The following is a 23,714-nucleotide window of genomic DNA, read 5'->3' on the forward strand; positions in this document are numbered from 1 at the left end:
AAAAAAAAACATGTCCTGTTTGATCTTGCCTGGATTTAAGACATTGCTTCTGACAAAGAGGCTTTTTTTTTTCATTTATTTTAGTATTTTTAAAGTTTATTTGTTTATTTTGAGAGAGAGAGACAGCAAATGCATGTGCAAGCATGGGGGAGGGGCAGAGAGAGGGGGAGAGAGAATCCCAAACAGGTTCTGTGCTGTTCGCACAGAGCCCGATGACACAGAGCTCGATCTCAGACACGAGGCTCAATCTCATGAACCGTGAGATCATGACCTGAGTCGAAACTAAGAGTTGGATGCTCAACCGACTGAGCCACCCAGGTACCCCAAAGAGGTTTTCTTTTTAAATAGGAAATGTGGGGTTCAGTTTAGATCTACGACCTGCTGTTCCATCTCTGCCACCACCCAGGTTTGTGACCCTTCTTTGGGCCTCAGGTTCCTAATGGAACACTTAGGGAGGTGTCTTGGGTGCCATGATAAATGCTTCCAATTCCCTGAGCACTGCAAGCTTTTCAGAGTGCTACGGGGACTTTGCACTCGTGGGTTACCCTGAGATTACGGTAGAGTCTTTGTTTTTCTGACAGGGATTGAGAAGTATGACCTACTGGTAATACCAAAAGATTATTTGGTTTGCTCCTTTGGTAGCTGGAACAGTGATTGCACTTTCGGTAGCACACTGGCCCCGTTCACTTTTCTGTTGCGCCCAGGCACACTGGAACCATTGAGTGGATTTCAGGGATGCCGCAATATGAGCCTCCTTAGCTTTCTCCGTGGCCGGGCGGACATGTGGTCCTCTCCGTCTGCAAACTGTACCTGATTGCCCCATACGCATGTGACCCTTTCCCCCTGTGTGTCCTGATGGGATAAAGATTGGGAAGTGTTATTCTCTCACCCCTCCCCTTCCTCCTGCCCTCTCTCCCTCCAGACCATTCTCTGTTTCTTCATGTTGCCGGTGCTCATCACCTCTTTTCTGTTTCCTTGTGGTTTATAGATGATCATGACGCAGTCCTGAGATTTAATGGGGCGCCCACAGCCAATTTCCAACAAGATGTGGGCACGAAAACCACTATTCGCCTGATGAATTCTCAGGTAAAATTTCTTCTGTGCAGCTCTGGAGTGAGGGAAGGACCACAGGATGGGCTCCAACATAGAACCCATCTGCTAGGAGCACATCCAAGATGCCAAATGAATTAAGTCCCATGACCTTCCTGAGTCCTGGATTCCTCACTGGAGAAGGAGAAGACAGTGATCCCAAGACCCAACCTGGTGATGTTCCTGAAAAGCTCCCGGGGCATTAGTTTGTATTAAAGGAGGTGTCCAGTGCCCAGAGAAAACAGAGATATGCAGTCCCCGTAGCTGCCAGGTTATATTCGGAGTATCGCATGAGGGACAACGTAGCAGAGAATATCAGACAGTGAGGGCTGCTGTGAAAAGTAAGTGAAGCAAGAATGTGGACATGTTTCGTAAGCTGTAAAATAGTCTACAAATATTGAAAGACACCATCACCACATGATTATGTGTTATATGGCGTTAGAATTCATGTATTACCTCATGCATTCCCCTAGATAATTGGCTTCCTGAAGTATTTCCAGGTAGCATATGCTGATTTCTCAAAACGAATAGAAACTGGAGACATACTCTTGCCACAGAGTTCTGTTAATAGATTTTAATTAGTGGTTTCAAAAAACCCCAAAAAACTGGAAGACATGAGTATCAAAACTAGCATGAGACGTCTGGACACCCATTCACCTCACTCATGACCGTCAGTGTTTTCTGTTCTCTGAGTAAACACAAAGACTTTGGCTGTTTTATGTCAGTGTTTAGACTCTGTCCGTTGCCTGGGACTCCGTGGGCATGGAGTGCATTCTGGGGTGATCATCATGCCCTTTCTGCAGTGTTGCAAGAGGCCTGCATTTCTCCACTCCTCTGCCAGGGCTCCACTTCTGTTTCTCTCAGACAGTGATCTCTTCACTGCCTGCCCTTGAGGAACTCCCCAGCTGGGCAGAAGCTCCCTCCTACACGGCCCACTTTCCATTTGAGGCCCACACTCCTAGGAACCTTTTTATGAAGGAACTAGGCTTGATGAACTGAACTTCTTTGCAAGTGGGTGCCATCTTGTTTTCCATTCTTACTCAAATCCCTTGATGATGATGTCACTTTCTGTCACTGTTCTATCCTCAGTAGACTCTAAGTGCTTTCAGTTCCTATTTATTATTTAACCTTATATTTTGGGTTCGAGTCTACTTTTGTTATAAACTATAAGAGGGCAGATTAAAAAAAAAATAGAATGGTCAGCAAGGGGCCTCCTGAAGCACATGGCATCAGAACTAGACTTTGAAAGATGGGCAGGATTTGGAGAAATAGTGATAGGGAGGCATTCTAAAAAGTGGTATCGGCAGGACAGAGATGCCGATAGGAAATGAAGGAGACATTCAGACAGATCTGGCTATCGTGGGGGTGGGGCATGGATTTGTGTTGCCCTGTAGAGGGAGATGAGGCTATAACTTCCTGGCTGCTTGGACCCTGCCAAATCTAGGAAATCAGGCAGAGGAGTTGGGACGAGATTTTCCTTCTTTCTCCTCTTCCTTCTTGTAACCCAGTCCAAGAAATCCTGGAGCTGGAGGGCACCTCAGGAAGTGCTAAGGCTTAACCTGTTCTTCTATGTAAGATGGTTCCTGAATATCCAGGAGAGATGTTTATTCTGCTTCCTTCTCTCCCTCCCATCGTCCCCTTTCACAACTATGGGCAGTACTGAGTGGAAGGTAGGAGGCGGTACGTAGAGCCGCTTAGGGTTGAAACCCGCTCTGCTTCTTAGTGGCTAAATGATCAAGTGGAAGTTACTTAAGCCTCCTCTGTCTGTTCCTCTGTGGAGAGGGGAGGATAATAGTACCTTCCTCACAGCACAAGGTCGTTATGGGGAAGAAGCCAGAAGACCATGCCGAGAGCCTCGTACCTGGCACATACATCGATGGATGATGGCCACTCTTACGTTTACGTGGGCAGACACTCAGATGGGCTTGGGGGATACAGTGGGCCCTTTCATGTGCTGCCTACAGATACAATCGTCATGCAGGGACACAGAAAGTTGCTACAGAGAACTGCAGAGGACAGGATCAAAGTGCTACCAGGGCTCACACAGGGAAATTTTCCCTGATCAGGGCTATCAGGAGTTGCGAGGAGGTGACACAGCTGTGTAGGTGTAGAGGATGAGAAGGGCTGGGGCCTCTCACGAAGAGGCAACAGCCTGGGTAAGGCCATGTGTGGAAGGGGGCAGGGGAAGGCGAGGGCCCGGGGAGGGAGTAATGCGCATGGGGGTGTGGTGAGCGCTGAGGCTGAAGGTAAGGGTGCTCTGAGCCAAGGCGCTGTGGTCAGGAGTATCCTCGGTGGCATGACCAGACTTGCACTTGGCAAACGTCGCCGGCATCCATCCGAGCAGAGGCCCTGCAGCGCGTGGGGAGAGGCACAGTTAGGAGGCACAGTTCGCCACAGTTAATGAAATGCCGGTAGTTGCCGCAGAGTAGAAATGAGGGGGAGGGTGGGAAGAGAACAGGTTCAAGAGCTATTTGGCATCTGTGGTCCACAGGTGTTAGTGAGGGGTGAAGGGAGAGGGGCAGCAGGTGGTACCGGGCTTGTGTGGCTGGCTGGCCGGCCGGAAGTCACAGGGATTGTAAGTAACTTGAAGACGTTTTGGGTTGTGAGGGCTAGGGTCAGAGAGGAGGGTAGGATAGAAACCGTGGCTCTGGATAGGGTTGATCGGAGCTGCCTGGTAGATACCTGTGAAGAGATGTCAAGCAGGCAGCTGTACAGAGGGGGCTGGAGTTCAGTGGAGGGCTCTGGGCCGGACGTGGGAATTTGCGAGTCATCTTTATCTGTGAGGCGATGAAACAGCGGGGCCGGATGAGAGCATGAGGGACAGGGTGTAGGCAGAAGTTCTACGCAGGGCTTTGGGTAACAAAAATAGAAAGAGGAGGTAATCAGCACTGTCTCTGCTGAGGCCAACAGAGGTAAAGATTGAAAAGCCCTCTTCTCTCGTTGGCAAAAGCGAGGCCACCCAGCACCTTCAACAGCAGCTGTCGGGGAGAGTGGTGAAGCCAGAAACCACATTGGAGCATAGGGTCAAGGGTGAGTGGGAAAGGCAAATGTGGATAGTTCTTTCAAGAAGGCTGGCTCTGAAGGGCAGAAGTGAAGTAGGACGATAGCTGTAGAGGGTCGAAGGCTCCAGGACCAGTTTCTGTTCTTCTCATTCTTTAGAGTGGAGAGAATGGAGTACGTTTAAAAGACAGTGGGAAGAGGGTCACAAGAGGGCACGTGCTACGTGGTTACGCTTACATGAGGTTCCTAGAGGAGTCAAATTCATAGAGACAGAAAGTAGAACGGTGGTTTCTGGATCCTGGGGCGGGGAGGAGGAATTATTGTTTAATGGGTGTAGAGTTTCAGTTTGGGAAGTTGTGTAGCTGGAGGGTGGCGATGGTTGTGTAACAGCATGAATTGACTTCATGTCACTGTGCTGTACGCTTAAAAATGGTTAAAATGGATCATTTTATGTTGTATTTTACCACAATAAAAAATGTTTTTAAGTCAGTGAGGAGAAACCAGTTAATAGAGGGAGGAAGTGAGTATAGTAAAAAGAGGCGATAATAAGTAAATCATGGGGAGGAGGGAGTTGATCCAAAGCCCAGTTGAGGATCAAGCCCCATAGGACGGAGTCAGAAGGGAAGAAGCCTAGGAAAAGTGTAGCTGGAGGTGGTTTACAGTGGAAGCACGAAAGGGCTTCTTTTTTCTCTGCAAAGGAGGATGTAAAGAAAAGGAGGCTTTTTGTAGGGAGGCTGAGGGGAAGAGGGATTTCCGCAGAGGAGGTTTAAGCAAAGAAAGCAAAGAGGAGAGCAGAGGAAGGGGCCAGCTAGAGGAACAGAGCAGGATTTCCAGGCCATGCTGGCCACTTTGGGGCTGGAGAGGATGACCTTGGAGAGAATAAGTATGATCTCCAGACTGGTAGGCGGCAGCGATCGAGAAGAGAGAGCACGGAGGAGCCCTGCAAAGTCTCTTGGATCTGGGAGGCTGCCCCCTTCTTAGGCATCTCTTCCGGATGATTAGTGAAGAGGTAAACCCCATCCTGTAAATATTTTAATTTAAGGCTATGGTAGGTTTGCCTACGAAGTTCTTCCAGGCTGGGGAGAGAAAGCCTACATCACGTGCATGGCCAGAGTGTGTGCTGATCGGATTTCAACTGGGACATTCTCTGATCACATACAGGGGCTTATCCTGAGACCATAGCCTGTGCCACTTGTTCAATACTTGTTTCAGGCCCAGGTTGGTATGAGCACCATTTCAGTGAGGCCATTTCAGTGGGGACACAAGGCTCAAAGAGTCTCAGTGAGTTGCTCAGGGGAGAGCAGAAAGGAAACGTTAGAGGTGGGATTTGGATCGAGGTTCATTTGCCAATTTTCTGGAAGAGTTTGTGTAGAACTAGTATTCTTCTTTTTCTTTCTTTTCTTTTTTTTTTTTTTTGAATTTTGGTAGGTTTTGCCAATAAAGCCATCTGGACCTATAATTTACCCTGTGGGAAGTTTTTTTTAGCTACAAATTCAATTTCTTTAATAGACATAGGGCTAATCGTGTTACTTGTTCCTTCTTGACTGAGCTTTGGTAGTTTGTGTCTTTCAAGGCATTTGTTCATTTCTTCTGAGTTATTGAATTTATTGGCCTAAAGTTGTTCATAATATTCCCTCATTATCCTTTTAATGTCTACAGAATCCGGTGTGATGTCTGATGTGATAGGACATCCTTTGTATTGGAATTCACAGGGCGTAAAAGGACTTTGGAGATCAACTAGCCACGAATTCACGCCACAAATTCTCATTGATTACCTGCTCTGTGCCAGCCTCTGTGAAGGGAGCTGGAAGTCAGCAGCCCGCAACAGCAGTAAAACAGAGACAGACGTGTTCCCTGTGCTTGTGGAGCCCACGATCTTGTGGGGTCATTTCATTTTCCAGACAGGATGACCGAGGCCCAGGAAGAATAGGTGGTCCGCACAACCCACATAGGGTAATGGCAGACCCGTGCAGGATGAAGGCCTCGTCACAGCTGGGTCAGGCTCTTCCCTGGCTCCCTGCTGGTACCTTCCCAGTCCACGCCTATCTCTACCATCATCCTGGTTATCCATCTCATTTATTGCCTGGCTCTCCCACCATGGCGTCTGGGCTCCAAGAGGAGGCGTGTTTGTCTGTTTGGTTCACTCTTAAACCCAAATGTCTGGACCAGTGCCCATTATGTAGTCGGTGTGCAGTAAATATTTGTTGAGTATAGTCCAGAGAACCTTCTACTCCTTCAGTGGACTGCCTCCAAACTTATCCAAATCCTTTAAAAAAATTTTTTTGAGCTTTGTATTTGCAAATACTTGAAACTTTCAGCAAAGTTGCAATCATATGACCAAAACCAAGATTGCCTGTATACCCTTTATCCAGACCCTATTACTTTTTCATTTTACCCCATTGCTATATCATCCGCTCTTTTCATTCTTCAGAATAGGTTTTCATTTGAGAGTAAGTTGTATATATTGTAGACATTAATTCCTGAGGACAGAAAGTTTATACCCCTCCCCCCACTATATCAACTCATTTGTTGAAGCTCTAACCTTCAATGTGATTGTATTTGGGATGGGGTCTTTCAGAGATAAATATATTTCGATGAGGTCTTGAGTGTGGGTCCCCATGATATATCTGCCATGTGAGGAAGGTGGCTGTCTACAAGCCAGGATGGGCCAGCTCTACCAGGAACCAAATCTGCTGGCGCCTTGACCTTGGACTTCCCCAGCCTCTAGAACCATGAGAAGTAAATGCCTGTCGCTTAAGCCATCCAGTCTATGGTATTGCGTCATAGCAGCCTGAGCTAAGATTTGTTGGTACTGAGAAGTGGGGTGCAGCTCTAAGAAAAACCTAACAATGTGTAGTGGCTTTGGAGCTGGGCAATTGACAGAAGCTGGAGGAGATTTGGAGGGCATGCTAGAACTAAAGATGCTAAGGGACATTCTGGTGAGGACTCGAAAAGAGGAGAGCCAGGGTGGCTCAGTTGGTTAAGCATCTGATTTTGGCCCAGGTTGTGATCTCATGGTTCCTGAGTTTGAGACTCACATCAGGCTCACTGCCGTCAGTGAAGAGCCTGCTTCGGATCCTCTGTCTCCTTTGCTCTCTGCCCCTCCCCTGCTTGTGCACATGTGCTCTCTCTCTCTCTCTCTCTCTCTCTCTCTCTCTCTCAAAAATAAACATTAAAAGTTAAAAAAAGATGGGAGCTGGAGAGATAGCTTCCATCTTTCTAGAGAATATGGAAATAATCGCGAACAGGATGCTGGCAGGTATATGGATGATAAAGGCCATTCTGGTGAGATCTCAGGTGGAAATGAGGAACATGTTACTGAACAGTGGAGAAAAAGTGCTCCTTATTATAAAGTGGCAGAGATTTTGACTGAGTACTAATGTTTTGTGGAAGGTAGAACTTTTGAGCAAAGAAATTGGATATTTATCTAAGGTAATTTCTAAGCAAAATGTTGAAGGAGTAGCTTGGTTTCTCCTGACTGCTTTCAGTGAGATAGGAGTAGAGAAAAATGAATTTAAAAAGGAATTGTTTAGCAAAAAGGAAACAGAGCTTAAAGATTTGGAAAATTCTTGGCTTATCTATACTGCAAAAAAATGAGAAAGCTTGTTCTGAAGAGGAAACTAAGGGGTGGCCCAAGACCATTTGATAAAGAGATCAGCAAGGGTGTGAACCACAGACCTAATCAGCCACCTCAGCAGAAACACCGCCAACTTGAGCTGAAGGAAACGGATACAGGACGAAGTGGAGGAAGGCTCCTGGGCTTCTTAGATACTACAGGACCAGACCACAGAGCTCTTTGGCTGCAAACTGTCATTGTGCCTCGCAGCAGGAAAAGCATGATCCCAAATGTGATTCAGAAATCATCAGGGCTGCGTCCTTGGTTTCAAAGGTGGGAGGGGGGCATTGCTGTGGTTTTATTAGGCCAGATGGCAGCTACTCAGAGCCTTGGGGGTATGACTGCTGACTGGCCCCAGTGGGTCCATGAGGCATGACATTGAACCAAAGAGGATTTTTTAAAATGTTTATTTAATTATTTTTGAGAGAGAGAGCAGGGAGGGGCAGAGAGAGAGGGGGAGACAGAATACCAAGCAGGCTCTGAACTGTGAGCACAGAGCGCAATGCAGGACTCAAACCCATGAACTGTGAGATCATGACCTGAGCTGAAACCAAGATTCGGACATTTAACCCACTGAACCACCCAGGCCCAGCCCCAAAGAAGATTCTTCTCAAACCTGTGCATCTAGTGGGATTTACTTTGCTAGGTTTTTTTTGCTAGTTTTTTTGTGCATCTAGTGGGATTTACTTTGCTAGTGGCCTTCCTTGGGACCTGTTACCTCTTTCTTCCTTCCTTCGGATTTCCCCCTTTGGGAATGGGAATGTCCATCCTATGCCGTCCCACCATTGTATTTTGGAAGGACATAACTTTTCTGGATTCATGGGTTCACAGCTGGAAGAGTTTTGCTTCAGGATGAACTACCTCACCCTTATGTGATTTAGATATTTACATGAGACGTAGGACTTTAGACTTTAGAGTTGATGTTGGCGTGAGTTGAGGCATCCGGGATGTTGGGTGGAATTAATGTATTTTGCATGTTGGAAGGATGTGATTTTGGAGGATCCAGGGACAGAATGTTATGAACTGAATGTGTCTCTCCTGAATTCATATGTCGAAGCCCTGACTTCCAGTGCAATGGTGTTTGGCAGTGGGGCTTTTGGGAGATGACTGGATGTAGATGAAGTCTTGAGGGTAGGGGCTCTATGATGGGATTAGTGTCCTGATAAGAACAAAGAGAGGGAGGGAGGGAGAGAGAGAGAGAGAGACCAGAGCTCACTTTCATTCCACCAGGTGAGGACACGGAGAAAAGCAGCCATTTGCAAGCCACAATGTGGGTTCTCACTGCGAAACCAAATGTGCTGGTACCTCAATCTTGGGCTACCCAGCCTCCAGAACTGTGAGAAATAAATGTCTGCTGTTCAAGGCATCCAGTTTCTGGTATTTTGCTATAGTAGCCTGAGCAGACTAAGTTAATACACACTTCAGTCTGTATTTCCTAAGAATGAGAATATTGTCTTACTCAACCAAAGTACAGTTATGAACTTCATACATTTACACTGATAACATACTTTAATCTGTCTGCATTCCGGACAGATCTGTTTCCTAATTGACCTAATAATGTCTTTTATGGCATTTTTTTTTTTTTTTCTTTTAGTACAAGAGCCAGTCCAGGATCGGGATACACGTACACATAACATTTAGTCTTTTTCCTTTATGGTCTGTGGATGAACACTTGAATATTGTGCCACTGTCCCGCTCCTCATCAAAATTTCCTCCTATATTTCGCGTTCATGGCTCACTTTTGCCTGAAAAAGGTCTTTACTGTGATGGTTGCAAAATGGTACTTTCTAACTATAGCTCTCCCTGCCCCGCATCACTGGGTTGGCACTCAGAATTCTACTGTAAGTGTAACCCTCACTTCTCCTCCTCCCATTTATTTCCTCCCTCCTGCCTCTCCTTTCTTTCTCTATGTTTTATTGGTAAGAACTCATGGATTCCTTTTTTTTTTTTTTTTTTCTGGGGCAGTGCAGCGAGAGCCAGATCAATTTTCTTACGTGACTAGCCAGATACCCCATAGGCAAAGGACAAAAAATAAATGATCCCCTCATACCCCACTTATAAAAGGCAGGAAGTGGTTGTCATCTATCCTTCCAGAAAGGGGCTTTTTTTTTTTTTCCTTAGAGACAGAGCGAGCAGGGAAGAGGGACAGAGGAAGAGAGAGAGAGAGAGAGAGAGAGAGAGAGAGAGAGAGAGAGACTCTTACGCAGGCTCCACGCCCAATGCGGAGCCCGACTTGAAGCTCAATCTCATGACCCTGAGATCATGACCTGAGCTGAAATCAAGATTTGGCCACTTAACTGACTGAGCCACCCAGGCGCCCCATACTTATGGTTCTTTTGATGACTTCCTGGGATGCCTGGTAGAATTCAGGCCCCTCTGACTTGGTGGCTTTCCATTTGAGGTGCCCTGGGTACCTCCTGTCCAGGTCCAGTTTACCATGGTCAAGACTTCATTTCTCATATCTACTCAAGACGCTGACCACCCTTTGTTTGTCTCCCTATAGCACTAACCCCCTTTGTGACTCTGGCAAATTCGCAAATCAGCTAGAACACACTCTTTCTTTTGTTATCCCTTATTGTTTCGAATGAAGGTTGTCTAGTGCAGTGGGAAAAGATCAGACAGGCCTTGATTTGCATCCAAACTCCATCCATTCCTGGCTGTGTGATCTTGGGCTAGTTATGGAACCTTAGAGCTTCCTTTTCATACTCTGTTTGGGGCTGGGAAATACCGTGAGGGATAAATGAGAAGACATTGACTTTAATTGCTGTGTGAGTTTAACAAAACGACTAAGTCTAGACTCTGTAGTTAAGATATCAGTATCTACACACACACACACACATATACACACACACACACACACACACACACAGTATATTAGTTTCCTAGGCCTGCCATAACAAAGGACCAGGTAACAAGCCACCAGGTAGGGTGGCTTAAACTACGGAGATTTGTTTTTTCACAATTCTGGAGGCCAGAGCTACAAGATCAAGGTGCCATCAAGGTTGGTTTCTGATAAAGGCTCTCTTCCTGGTCTGTGGATGGCCACCATCTCTCTATGTCTTCATGTGGTCTTTCCCCTATGCGCATGTGGAGAGAAAGAGATCTTTGGCATCTTTTCCTTTTCTTGTAAGAATATCAATCTTCTCAGATTAGGGATCGATCCTTGTGACCTCATTTAACCTTAATTACTGCCCTGAAGGCCCTATCTCCAATATAGTCCAGTTGGGGGTCAGGGTTTCAACATACAAAGTTCAGTCCATAACTGAGGGAAGAAAGATTTGGGAAGAATAAAAACCATTCAGGTAAGATCTGCAGAATGCAACGATTGGGGTTATTTTTTTATTCTTCCATATATAGATATATGTGTATATTCTTGTCTTTTCTAACTTTCCGCAGTGACCATTTCTTACTCTGTGACTGGAGAGAGTATTTTAAACAGGTTTCCATCTCCCTGGTGTAACCTTTTCCTGGCAGGTGTTCCCTGGGGCTCCGTTGCTATGGCAGTGACTTATTTTCCTCATCATGAGGCTCCTGGGATCCCTTGAACTCAGGTCAGACTCTGCACAAGGTTAAGTACAGGAGCATTTGGAAAGACTTTGATTCTCTCCCGTGTGCCTTCTGCTGCAGCTGAAAACATGACAGACTGAGATGCTGTCCAGGCATGGCTGGTCATGCAGGGCCTTACAGGGCGATAATGTCCTATAAATAAGCTACCTTAGCCTGGAGAGGGGCAGCTGCCCTCCTAAGACCACAGAGTGGGTTAGACATGAAGCATTGCCCCACTTGCCCAAGCAGTTTTGAGGCTCTCTTGTCTTTGAGGACATCTTTAAATCTCACAGCAGAATTAATGCGGTAAGTACAGAGCCCGGTCCATGTAAGGTTGAGGAGTGCTTTGCTAGTTTCTTCCCTCTCCCCGCACGGGTCCTGGCTGTGTTCACTTTCTGTTCCTCCTCTGGATAAACTAGCACTTACTGTCCTGCTTTGTCATTTGCCTCATCAAGTGGCTTGGGTGAATGGCCATTTCCCCGCCATGTGTGGTGAGAACTGAGGGTGGCCCGGCCCCTGTTGGTGTGCTCACTTATTTAAGGGCCTCATGGTTTATGAATATAGCCTTGTGGGGGGGGGAAAACAGACACTCGGGGAGGAGCCAGCCTCTAGACTCTGGTTCTGGCTCTGTCCCACGCTCACTTGGTAGCCTTGGACAAGTCTCTTTTCTCTACGGAACTCAGTTTACCCCTCTGAAAATGACAGATTTGGATCTCGTCCCTCAAGGATCTTCCCGCTGTGACTTGCTACAACTCACACAAGAAGCAACATTCCCATTGACATGTCTATGTCCCTCATCAAATGCTTTCTTTGACATCTCCTCCCAAGACCCATGGGTGACCCACCCCTGCCCTCTTTGTAGGAGGCAGTGTAGTACGTAGGTCAGAAGTATGGGCTCTGGAGCCAGACAAAAGGGCTCTAGTTCAGACCCCTTGCTTACTAGCAAGATGGCTTGGGTGAGTTTCTTAGCATCTCTGTGTCTATTTCCTTATTTATAAGATGAGCATATTAATAATTACCTCCTGGGGTTCTTGCAAAGATGAACTGAGATACTGTATGAAAAGTACCTGGCTTGTAGTAAACATCATTAAAGGGTATCTGCTGCAATCATTGTTGTTCTCCTTTATCGTAAAGGAGAAGACTTTTGAGCAGCTCGCTTGGGATTTCTGAGGACAGTGAAGCCACAGATGGTGGCAAAGTCTTAGGGTGCCAGAACTTGGCTCCACCTGCATCCTGCTTCGTATACTAAGCAGATTACTGGAGAGGGGCTGGAGACATCTTAAAAATTCCAGGTCTCTCTAATCCTCCTGAGTACCCATACATCACCTGGTGTCAGCACTCTGCATAGAAAGAAGCATGGCTCAGGAAAAGACTTACGCTCTCAACATACCTGCTGCTTTGAGGTGGAGAAGGATGGGAATAGGGAGTGAAGCAGTAGAATTCTGAAGACAAGTATAAAACAGCGGGAGGTTGGCCGCTGCTCCCTGGGCCCTCCTGCCACCAGCTTGTTGGGACACCTGCTCTGCCTTTGGACCACAGCACTGAATATCTGTGCCGGGACGTAACAATGTTCCTCACAGACCGAGGACCGCCCTTAAAGTCAGAAGACGTGGGTTTGGTTCCTAGTTCCTGTGGTCCTCAGCTGCGGAACTCAGGGCCAGTTGTCTCATCCTTGAACTTCACATCCCTGCCTCGCCCCCAGTGGCACATGCCCATCGCTTTTCTTTCCATGTTACCATTTTAGGAAATGACCTGAGGTCTGGAAGTCACCCTTAGCCCCCGTTCCTTCACTTTCAACACCCAACGACCTGCAGGTCTACAGCTGACAGTTGTAACTCTTTGTCGTCATTCCTTCTCCATCATTTCTTAGGCCTCGGCAGCAGCTTCTGCCTGGTCTCCTTTCTCTGAAACTCTAGAGACTCCAGAACACTAGTCTGTTGAGATCTTTCTCACTTAAAAGACTTCACGGGTCCCATAATCTGAAGAAACCCTAAGCTCCCTGGCATGGCCCCTGCTTACGTTTTTCTAGTACCTTCCAGCTCTCCCTTTGTATCCTAGCTGCACTGGACAACCTGCAATTCCCAGACAGGCTCCTCACTGTACCAAGTAGAGCTAAGTTTGTCTAGAAGTGCCAGGAACACTCTTCCCACCCCTCAACACTAGGTTAACAAGATAAAAATGTGTTTCTGTCTCATGTAAAAGAAGTCCAAGGGTAGACATTTCAGGGCTGCTATGGTGTTCCAGTGTGTCAGGAACCCGGGCTCCTGCTACCTTGTGTATTTGCCCTTCAGTCATGTGGCTTCAACTCCACAGTCCAAGATGACTGCTGAAGCTCCAGCCATCACATCTACTTTGAGCCAGCAGGAAAGAGGAATGAACAAGGCAAGGCATGACTTTGCCTCTAAGGACACTTCCTGCAAGTCACTCTTGCTCCCACACCCTCGGCCAGAATTTTATCACGTGGCCATGCTTAGCTGTAAGAGAAGCTGGGACATTTTTATTTCAGGTAGTCTTTATTTTAGATAGCCCTGTATTGAGGCAAGCAGAAATGTTTGTTTCCAAGGAAGAAAGAAGGGATGAATATTGGGTGATGCCCAGCAGTCTCTGCCACATAATCTCACATTTGGGGATTTGCACACATTGCTTTTTCTGTCTGGGACACCTTCCCTCTCCCTACATCCCCCTTCCCTGGCTTGGCCTGCTATTATTTGTCCCTTAGCCACTCACTCACCTCATGGCCATACTCACCCTGGCCCCCTGTGACTGTCTGGGGACTCCTTGACACCCAGTGCAACTACATAATCCCCACCACTAGTATTTCTTGTCTCAAAGATACGCTGAGGAAGTGGGGTTATATTCTTCAGGCTTCCAGGGCCTTCCTACCTTTGGGGGAGGTTTGGGGGCGACGGGATGGCTGAATGACCTCCGAGGCCAATGACAAGTTGGTGTTCCCTGGGCTGTACACAGACCACCCACCTTCCCATAGTCGCTCTTGAGACACTGCAGTGACACTGATTAGGTCTCCCCCTCGTGATGGTGAGTGGTCGAGGTGGGGAGGGGTTATTGTGATTCTGGCTTTTATTGTGAAACAATTCTTGATTTGATTTCCGCCATTTGTTCGTCTCAGTGTCCACCTGGACAACATGTGCCCTAAAGGGTGAGTGTTGACAGCTGATCTCACATGGCATTGAAATTTAAGTGCTGCACCGAAACTTAGAAGCCTCACGGGCCCTGGGGCCTCAGGTGGTACTTGTGACGTGTCAGTTACTACCACAAGCAGAATGTTTACATGTCGACATCCAGGTGACAGTTTGCTGCTTCTTCTTGCAGTTGGTCACCACTGAAGGGCGCTTCCTCAAAGACAGTTTGTACAAGGAGGGAATCCTAATTGTGTGGGACCCATCTGTTTACCATTCAGATATCCCAAAGGTAAGTGGGTAAACATGGGACGTAGGGATGAGTCTTCTGTTTGCCTGTAGATGTCTCTGAGTTCCTGGGTTTGAGAGTCATGGCTGACCTGGGCCATCCCTGAGGACTGGCTCTTTCAGTTTGCGGACAACACACTTCATCCGGAATAGCAGCGCGGAAGTATTCCCGTCCTATACCAGTGCCCTCCGCGCCCTGCCCCATGGTGCCGTGTTTTCATCTCTTAATTATGGTATGGATCAGGAGTAACAGGGCCCGAATTTCTCACTGGAGTGGGGTTGTGTTCATCTAATTCAGTTATTTCTTTTTTTTTTTTTTTTTAATTTTTTTAATGTTTTTTATTTATTTTTGAGACAGAGAGAGACAGAGCATGAGCAGGGGAGGGGCAGAGAGAGAGGGAGACACAGAATCCGAAGCAGGCAGGCTCTGAGCTGTCAGCACAGAGCCCGACGCGGGGCTCGAACTCACAGACTGTGAGATCATGACCTGAGCCGAAGTCGGATGCCCAACCGACTGAGCCACCCAGGCGCCCCTAATTCAGTTATTTCTGATGCAGATCAGTAGGAATAGACAGTGGTTACTCTTACTCCTATGACAGAATCACCATGCTTGACCTACTTCCGGTCTCCAGAATTCTTCCATTTCACTCTTGTAACAACACAGGGAAGTAGGTAGAAGCGTGGTTATTTCCCTTTTGCAGGTGAGGAGACTGGACTGTGGAGAGGGGAAGTCGCCTGTCCCAGGGCTTGGTTTACTAAGCAGGGGGCACTCTTTCAGAAAGGCGACAGAAGTCTCGGGCCTGCTGGCTCCTCAGCTTCTCCAGATTGGCGCTCTTGCTGTTTGTCCTGCATGTCGGTTGGCCTCTCCCTGACGTGGCTTCAGTGCCACAGGAGAATGGCTTTAGGGCAGAAGGACGGGGTGCTTGGGGACCCTCTGGGGACACTTGATTCTGGAGTCAGACCCGGCAGGAGCCGACAAGCTCTGGTGACCCCTGGTACCCTCACCACCTCAGCCCCCGCAGTTTGGCACTGATCTCCCTGAAAACAGAAGTTGGCCAGGGTCAGGACAGGGACTTTGAACCCCCCAGATGTGGCAAGCTGTGCCCCAGTTTTCGCCCCCTTAGAGGTGGGGTTAGACGGTGCCAAGGACCCCTTTGAGCTCTGGAAGCTTTCCCAGAGACTATGATCCTGAAGTCCGAGGCTGTTCCAGGGTCACCAGGCTCAGAATCCCCTGTGAGCATAGGCTATGTGCTGGGTCCCCTGTGCTATCAAGTGAGTGCTGTGATGTGGAGGAGTCTGGAATCTGCTCTGAGCCGAGGCACATCCCTCTCCTTGAGAAGACCATTTCCTTCTCTTTCAGTGGTACCAGAGCCCTGACTACAGCTTCTTTGAGAACTATAAGAGTTATCGCAAGCTTCATCCCGATCAGCCCTTTTACATCCTCAGGCCCCAGATGCCTTGGGAGCTGTGGGACATCATTCAAGAAGTCTCCCCGGAGGAGATTCAGCCCAACCCCCCATCCTCTGGGATGCTTGGTGAGTCCGCATCTGGGGAAGGACCTCTCGTGTTTGTTTCTAGAAGCGGTTAGCGCTCTTCTGGGATCTCATTCATTCATTCGTTCGTTTCTTTGCTCACCAAACAACTGCTAGGTTTTTGTTGTATTTGTATACTGTGCCAAGTTCTAGCTAAGATCCAGAGATCGGAAGATAGAATCCTTCTCCATTAGGGTCTTTGGTGGTGGAGTTCAGTCAGGCGTCCAAGGCGTCCAGGAGGGAGCAGCTGCCCGGTTGTGCCAGGAGGGAGGTTTATGGAGGGGTGGCGTCAGCCCAGGCCTGGGCAAGGGGCAGATTTGGTGGTGGGGGCTGGGCAGGAAAGCAGAAGAGCAGGGCTGGGATTTGGAAGATGAGGCGAGGAAGACACTTGCCTCAGGTGTACAGTTTAAGGGAGCACCAAAAAATTTCAGTAACAAATAACATCAATACAGACTCTCTTCAACACCACAACGAATGCAAGATTTGATGCTGAGTGAAATATCAAACATTTTAAATAAAAACAGGATCAGTAATAATGTTCTGCTGAGCCATATTGGCATCCGAGGAAAAATCGAGACTCAGTAATACTTTATTCTGGATTTCAAAAATTTGTTTAATCCAGTGAGTGCCCCAGTTTATGTTCCTGAAAGAGGAATGAGATGTGAAGCTTTATTGGGTTTAGGCATCATGAATGGAGCTGAGGGAGCTGGTGAGGGTGGGCTGAGGTCTGAGTCCAGACGGTCCTGAATGCTGGCTTCATACTTTCTTCTCGGATGCATGGAGGGGAAACTCTCCTCTGAGCCCCCGCAGGGGACCCCTTTCCCTGGGGATGGATGGACGGAAAGATGGATGGATGGTTGGATGGCTGGCCCCTGCCACCCCCCATTGCATGATTTGCCTGCTCTCCTTCTGGAATACAAACCACCTCAGGGTGGGGACTGAGTTTGATGCATTCTTATGGGTCTGGCGTAGGACAGCCCTGTGGTAACTGTACCCTAAGTTAACGAACAAGTCAGTGTTGAATGTCAGAGGCACTCCTTATAGAAAGGGATGGGGGCCATTTCAGTATCACACCTTCTTCATACTTTTTTCTTCAACGTTTAGATGTGTGCATTTGGGGCTCTTCCAGGAGCCCTTTGGAACAGGAATGGTTGGAAAAGCACTTTCCCGTTGCCACTGCTCTGCCTTTGCCCACGCAGTCCCCTGTACCACCAATCCCCCTTCGTGCCCATCCCTAGTGGCCCCTGCCGGGCCCCACACCTGTGCTTCCAGGAAGTTTGTGGAAGACCTCTCCCATAGGAAGTGCTTCCTCCCGTAATTTCTGGAAGCACTTCCGTTGTGCCTTCATCAGTTCATTGCAGAGCTGTCTTTCTTCCCCGCATTAGACCAGAGGCAGCCAGAGAGGGCTTTCCCCATAACTGATTCCTCTGGAACAAAATTGCTGCTAAGCAGTTTACAGTTTTGCTATCAGTGAGAACTGCTTCATCGCAAACGCTCCCCATATTTATGGCTGACAGAGGGGTCTGAGAGCCACCATCTTACTGTATCCTAGCAACAGCCCGTGTGGTAGGAGGAGTGGGCGGATCACCCCTTGGGGCAGATGGCGAGGGACGTGTCCTGCAGGCGATGCCTGAGCCAGGTGGGGACAGGAGGGTGGTAGCAGGAGTCTCCAGCCTCTCGTTGGCAGTGTTCTGGAAGCACCGGCCTGGCCACACCGCTTCGGCTGCATCTCCTGCCCAAAGGAGCAGAGCCCAGCGATACAGACCGTGTATGCTCCTGTTCCCACTGCCCTCCTCCCGGCCCGGGGGAAGGTCCGTCTCCCTAAGCACTGTAAGAAGCAACTTCTCCCAATCAGCACCATCCACCAGGCTCCTGTGGGATGTAAAAGTGCTAGAAAGTACTATCTACGTGTGATGGTCCCGTCACTTCAGTCGTCTTGTCCTCTCTCTGCATATAGCTCATTCGCCCCGATAAGTCCGGTGACCGGTGGAGCGCTTCAGTCCTCTAGTGCTTAGGGGGGGACCTGTCACGTATCAGCCTAGGTGCCAGGGATACAAAGGCACACAGGACACAACATCCCGAGGAACAGCTTGCAGGATTGGCCTACTGGCAGAGCTCAGGTTGGGAATCACAGCAATAAACAGAAACCCCGGATAGACATCTCCCCACATTTGGGTCCCTGAGCTGCCGGGCTCATGGGGCACGAGCTCAGGATGCTGGGGTGGGTCGCTGGGCAGGACTTACCTCCGCTCCCCTTTTCAGGCATCATCATCATGATGACGCTGTGTGACCAGGTGGATATTTATGAGTTCCTCCCGTCCAAGCGCAAGACTGACGTGTGTTACTACTACCAGAAGTTCTTTGACAGCGCCTGCACGATGGGCGCCTACCACCCCCTACTCTTTGAGAAGAATCTGGTGAAACACCTCAACCAGGGCACAGACGAGGACATTTACCTGCTTGGGAAAGCTACGCTGCCTGGCTTCCGGAGAATTCGCTGCTGAGCGTGGGCTTCCTGGTCAGGTCCCCTCACCCTTCTCCACCGAGCGTGGGCAGATCACATTCCCGAACAATCACAGCCTGCACCGTGGGCCTTCTGTCAGCAAGAGCCTCGGGCTGCAGGAGTCCCAAGAGCAAGCATCCAGGTCCAGCCTGCCCCGTAGCTGCAGAGGTGTGTGTGTGACCCCCAGAGCCTCCTGCCACACACATGTGCACACACACCTAGCATTCTTTCCACACACAGGCAAATGCGGGATCCACCTTTCTCCCCAGGGCTGCCAAAGCTGGGCTGTTTTCCCCACGGGAGTGGCGTTATTCTCACAAACCAGCACTCTCTGTTGCTTGAAATCTGCTCCTAGATACTGATTTCGTGTTTTAAAGAAATTCTCCTAAATGATGATTTGCCCTAAATGATGATAAGGTGGCTCTGGGGACCAGTAGGTGGTAGGGAGCGTAGGACACATCCTCGATTCCTCTAGAACAAAGCTGCTGCCAAGCTCCATGCCCTCGGGAGAGGTGGCATTCCTGTCGCTCTAGCTGGTTTGGCGGGGTCCTTAACCTGGGTGCTTGTGGGCAAAGGGTCTGGCCAAACGCACATCCTCTCCACAGGGCGATGAGAGGCACAGAAGGGCACAGGCTCCATCCTCCAGCTGCTTGAGAGCTCGGGAGGGGCCGCACACTTGCTCTGTCTGCCGGTCGGTCGGAGAGAGCTTCTCTGAGCTGGGCTGTGGAGGAGATTTTAGAGGAAGAGGAGAAACAAGCCAAGCAGACGCTTGACTCATTTGAGTTGCGTTTTCCTTTCTGCCTTTATTGCCTACATTTATTCTCTAAGGTCTGCCTGAACTGAGGGGCTCAGATGATTTTTTGAGGAACCCCCCCCCCAACCCGTCTGAGGCAGGGAGTGCAGCCCCCTGGCAGACACCAGGCAAGCCAGATGCCAAAAACCTGATTTGTCCATGCTCAGCCTGGCCTGACCCTACCCTGCAGTGGGATTTGCACACCGCGCCCACTGCTTCCTTAACGCCCACCCCGCCCCACCCCTGACTGCCATCTTGTTTTCCCCTTTAAAGCAGTGGGTTTTTTTTTTCTCTCTCGCTCAAATTATTTTTCAACATTTTCTGCTTTACAACAGTATCCCAATCTGATGATTTCTTTGACCTTCCCGGGCCTTTTGCGGGATGTCTCTCAGGGAGTGGGGATGTGGTTCCCTAGCATTTAAAGTTGCTCTCGGAAGTCAGAACCTTAGAGATCATAACCGATTCTCACAAGGTTTATCAGACAGCCATGCCCTCTGGCCCTCCAGCAACGGTGCAGCGTCAGAGTCTCCAGACAGAGGCCCTCGCACCCTGGTCTGCCAACAGGCTTCCTGGGTAGTTGTGCTACCCCATTCCCTGGTGGAGAAGCATACTGGGCTAGGCCAGCCCTGCTGTGTGGAGAAGGCAGAGCGCTCGCTCAGGGTCACAAAGTAATGCTGTAGAGCCAGGGTTCCTAGACCCGGGTGTTTGGACTCCTGGCCTCATGTGCTCAAGGGCCCCTCAAGCTTGAGCTCTAGATCAGCTGTCTGGGAGCTGGAGCTGGCTCACTTGCTGCCAAACCCTTGGTTGATAGAAGAGTAGAAGGACCTCAGAGGAAGAAGGCCCCGGGTTTTCAAATTGATGCTCCCCCCGCCCCGTTTACCAGCCATACCACCATTGGTGAATTCTCTCTGAGACTCTGTTTCCACGTCTTTAAAATGGGAGGGTGATGAGCCTACCTCACAGGGCTGTTCTAAGGGTTACATGAAACACCTATCCTGGTTCTGTCCTAGGAGGTTCCCCGCGCATGGTGGCTTCCTCCCTCCCTCCCTCCCTTCCTTCCTTTTCTAAGGACCTGCTGTGTGCTCACACCTGGGCAAGACCTTACTTTGAGGGAGGCCGGAGAGGGGTCCTATCATCAGGGAATTAACTCTCCTATTGGGACACCTGCCTGGAATGCCCAGAAAACCATCCGAGGCAGTGGAACGTGCAGAGGGTGTGGCCCCCCCACACCCCCCCACCTCCTTCTCCTCCTCCCCCTCCTCTTCCTCCCTGCTTGCAGTTCTGACCTCTCTGCTTGGGGATAGGCAGCACACTTGGGCCGCTTCTTGCTGTGTGGGGAGTCTTTCCCCTCTCCGGGCCCCCGGGCCCGGGCCCATTAAACATTGCTTTATTTCTGATTTGACGTGCTTGCTGCAATCTCTGAATCACAAACAGTGAGAGGCAGGTGGCATTCCATCAGCAGGAGGTAGGTGTTGGTGTGGACAATGAGACTACACTGGGTAGATGCTAGCTTTAATTGTTATTATTCATCTAAGGGATCAAATTAATTTAATTCTGTGTTGTCTATGGAAACTAGTAAACTGCAGATAAGATAGGGGTGTTATTGTTGGTCTGGTGAGATGTTTAATGTTTGCGACAGATAATTTAGAAATGGTGACTGCACGCTGCGTTTGGAAAGTCCCCGTCTTGAGGGGGTCGCGTCTTCGTCAGTAGCCATCGCTCCATCCTATATCATGAGGTCCCCTGGCTCTTCAGTCGCAGAAACTGTTCACGTTGGTCTGGAGACCTCGATCTCAGAAGTGTCTGCACCGTGCCTGATCCGATCATGAATTATCCAAAGATGATGTAAAATTTTAAAATAAACGTGTTTTTCAAAAAGTTTATCCCTCTCTCCTTACTCGCTAAGGGAATGAACTGCTGGGGGTCAACTTTTATCTCCAAGGAGGACACAGCTGGAGTCCCGGAGCCCTGAATCCTTTCCCACTAGCTCCTCTCCACTCCCCCGGGAAGAAGGATGCTCACCTACGTAGCAAACAGCATCTTTGAGATATTGACCGATTGTTGTTGTTGTTGTTGTTGTTGTTGTTGTTGTTTTCCTTTTGCTCTTGCTTGGGTTCACGTGACTAAGTTGTTTGTCCAGCACCTCAGGGAAAGGATGCTGTAGGACAAGGAAGCAGGATGGAAGGAAGGTCTTTACCTTGATTTCCAAAATCCTAAAACCCTTAAGGGACTGAGGTCCCGAGAGGATAGCCAAAATGTTTGGACAAGAAAATCTCAGAAGCAGGAATAAGGAGAGAGGAGAATTCCTTTTCTCTGTGAACTGTGCCCCTCCCATTAGGGATTGGATATGTCCCCCTAAACCACACGATACTATACTGTAGTCTATTAAGGGTGCAGCAGCACTGTGTCTGCAAAAACTATTTGATCAAAAAATATTTTATTGTGGGACACCTGGGTGGCTCAGTCAGTTGAGCGTATCACTTTGGCTCAGCTCATGATCTCTAGGTTCCTGAGTTCGAGCCCCATATTAGGCTCCCTGCTGTCAGCGCAGAGCCCCCACTGGACCCTCTGTCTCCCTTCCTCTGCCACCGCCCCCCCCCCCACCACCGTTTGCACTCTCTCAAAAATAAACATTAAAAAATATATGTTATTGCTAAAAAATGCGAGGCATCCTCTGACCTTTCAGGGAGTCCTAAGTGGAGGGTCTTGCCTGGGTGTTGCTGGCTTCTGCCCGCTCGGGGTGCTGGTGGCTAAAGGCTGGGGTGGCTGTGCCCGTTTCTGAAAATACGACAGCTATGAAGTTTGCCACACCGATTGACTCTTCCTTTCACAGACGATTCCTCTGTAGCATGCGATCCTGTTTGACACCTTTTACCCACAGTAGAACTTCTTTCAAATTTGGGGTCAGTCCTCTCAAACCTTGCCGCTGCTTTATCACCGAAGCGTATGAGGTTGTCAATTCTTTGTCATTTCGACAGGCTTCCCAGCGTCTTCACCAGGAGTAGAGTCCATCTCAAGAAACCACTTTCTTTGCTCGTGCATGAGAAGCAACTCTTCATCCATTCAAGTGTTATCATGAGATTGCAGCAGTTCAAATGTAATAATAGTGAACAAGTTTGAAATATTGCGAGAATTGCCAAAATGTGACACAGAAACAGGAAGTGAGCAAATGCTGTTGGAAAAATAGCACCGACAGACTTGCTTGACGCAGGGTTGCCACAGACCTTCAAAAAAAAAAATTGTTTTTTAATGCAGTGTCCACGCAGTGCAGTAAAGCAAAGTACAACAAAACAAACGATGCCCGTATGTACTTCGGACCCCAGCACCCAATGCCTTCGTGTTGTACGTTCCCTGGAACTCCGATGTAATGCCCTATCAACAAAGATTGGGTTTCTGTCTGGATCCCAGTAGAAAGGGAGCTCAAAATAGAAGTGACAGTCAGTTTGGGAACGGAGATTTGTGCTTGCCGCATTTTACAGTGGCCCTCATTCTCTGTAAGGTCCTCTTAGCTGGTGAGCTGGGAGGGCGGGGACCCGCTACCCGGGCCTGGAAGGGACCTTCTGCAATACCTCAGGCTGCCTCTCCCACCCCCCACACCTATTCCTAGCTCCCAGGCCTCCTGTGTGGCCTTGGTTTCCTCTTCTCTTGTGACCCTCGGGGCAGCCTTCCTGGCTGCGATGTGATGTGACAGGGAGTGCACTAATGCTCCAGGGTCACTTTCCACTTTTTCAACCCATAAAATTCATCCCTGTGAGCTGGGATCACGGCATCAGCTGCAAGAGAGAGGAAGAGACCTTCCTGGCGCCTACAAAATCCCACCACCTCATGCATTTATGCCACCATCCAGTCCCTCCTCAGGACTGACTAGGAAACAAGCTGATAATGGGAAGAGGAATTCTGTTCAGCCCAGTGAGTCCCCAGGAAACACCTACTGTGAGTGGCACAGGTCACCGCGCCTGTCCTCCAAGAATTTGGGGCCTGGGAGAATGGGCCGGCCCCGCCTGTGAGCAGTGTCATTGTCACCTGAGAGACGAGTGGTGCCATTTCCTGGAGAACTAAACCTAGGTAGTACACTTAGGTTGTTCGGCACGCATTTGTAACGACAGAGAAGGAAAACACCATGCAAATGCCAAAATGGGGAAGTAGGATCATACAAGGAAAAGTACAATAATGAAGTTATAGAAGATAAGATTGATTTTGACAGGAATTG

The 23,714-nt window shown here is 48.8% G+C and overlaps 1 protein-coding gene across 5 annotated transcripts in view; it reads left to right on the top strand.

Moving 5' to 3' along the window:
* Window positions 1-21,387, top strand: part of ST6GAL1 (ST6 beta-galactoside alpha-2,6-sialyltransferase 1) — a 121,537-nt gene extending 100,150 nt beyond the window's left edge. For all 5 annotated transcript variants that reach the window (XM_040481053.1, XM_040481057.1, XM_040481052.1 and 2 more), the window contains 4 exons: window positions 989-1,086; window positions 14,582-14,680; window positions 16,037-16,211; window positions 18,471-21,387. In XM_040481053.1, coding sequence (XP_040336987.1) covers window positions 989-1,086; window positions 14,582-14,680; window positions 16,037-16,211; window positions 18,471-18,712 — 614 coding nt within the window. In that variant the 3' untranslated portion in view covers window positions 18,713-21,387. The remainder of the gene's footprint in view (window positions 1-988; window positions 1,087-14,581; window positions 14,681-16,036; window positions 16,212-18,470) is intronic.
* Window positions 21,388-23,714: the final 2,327 nt, after the last annotated feature.

Source organism: Herpailurus yagouaroundi, unplaced genomic scaffold (assembly GCF_014898765.1).
Source record: "Herpailurus yagouaroundi ecotype Mexico unplaced genomic scaffold, PumYag 159, whole genome shotgun sequence".
Taxonomy (NCBI): Eukaryota; Metazoa; Chordata; class Mammalia; order Carnivora; family Felidae; genus Herpailurus; species Herpailurus yagouaroundi.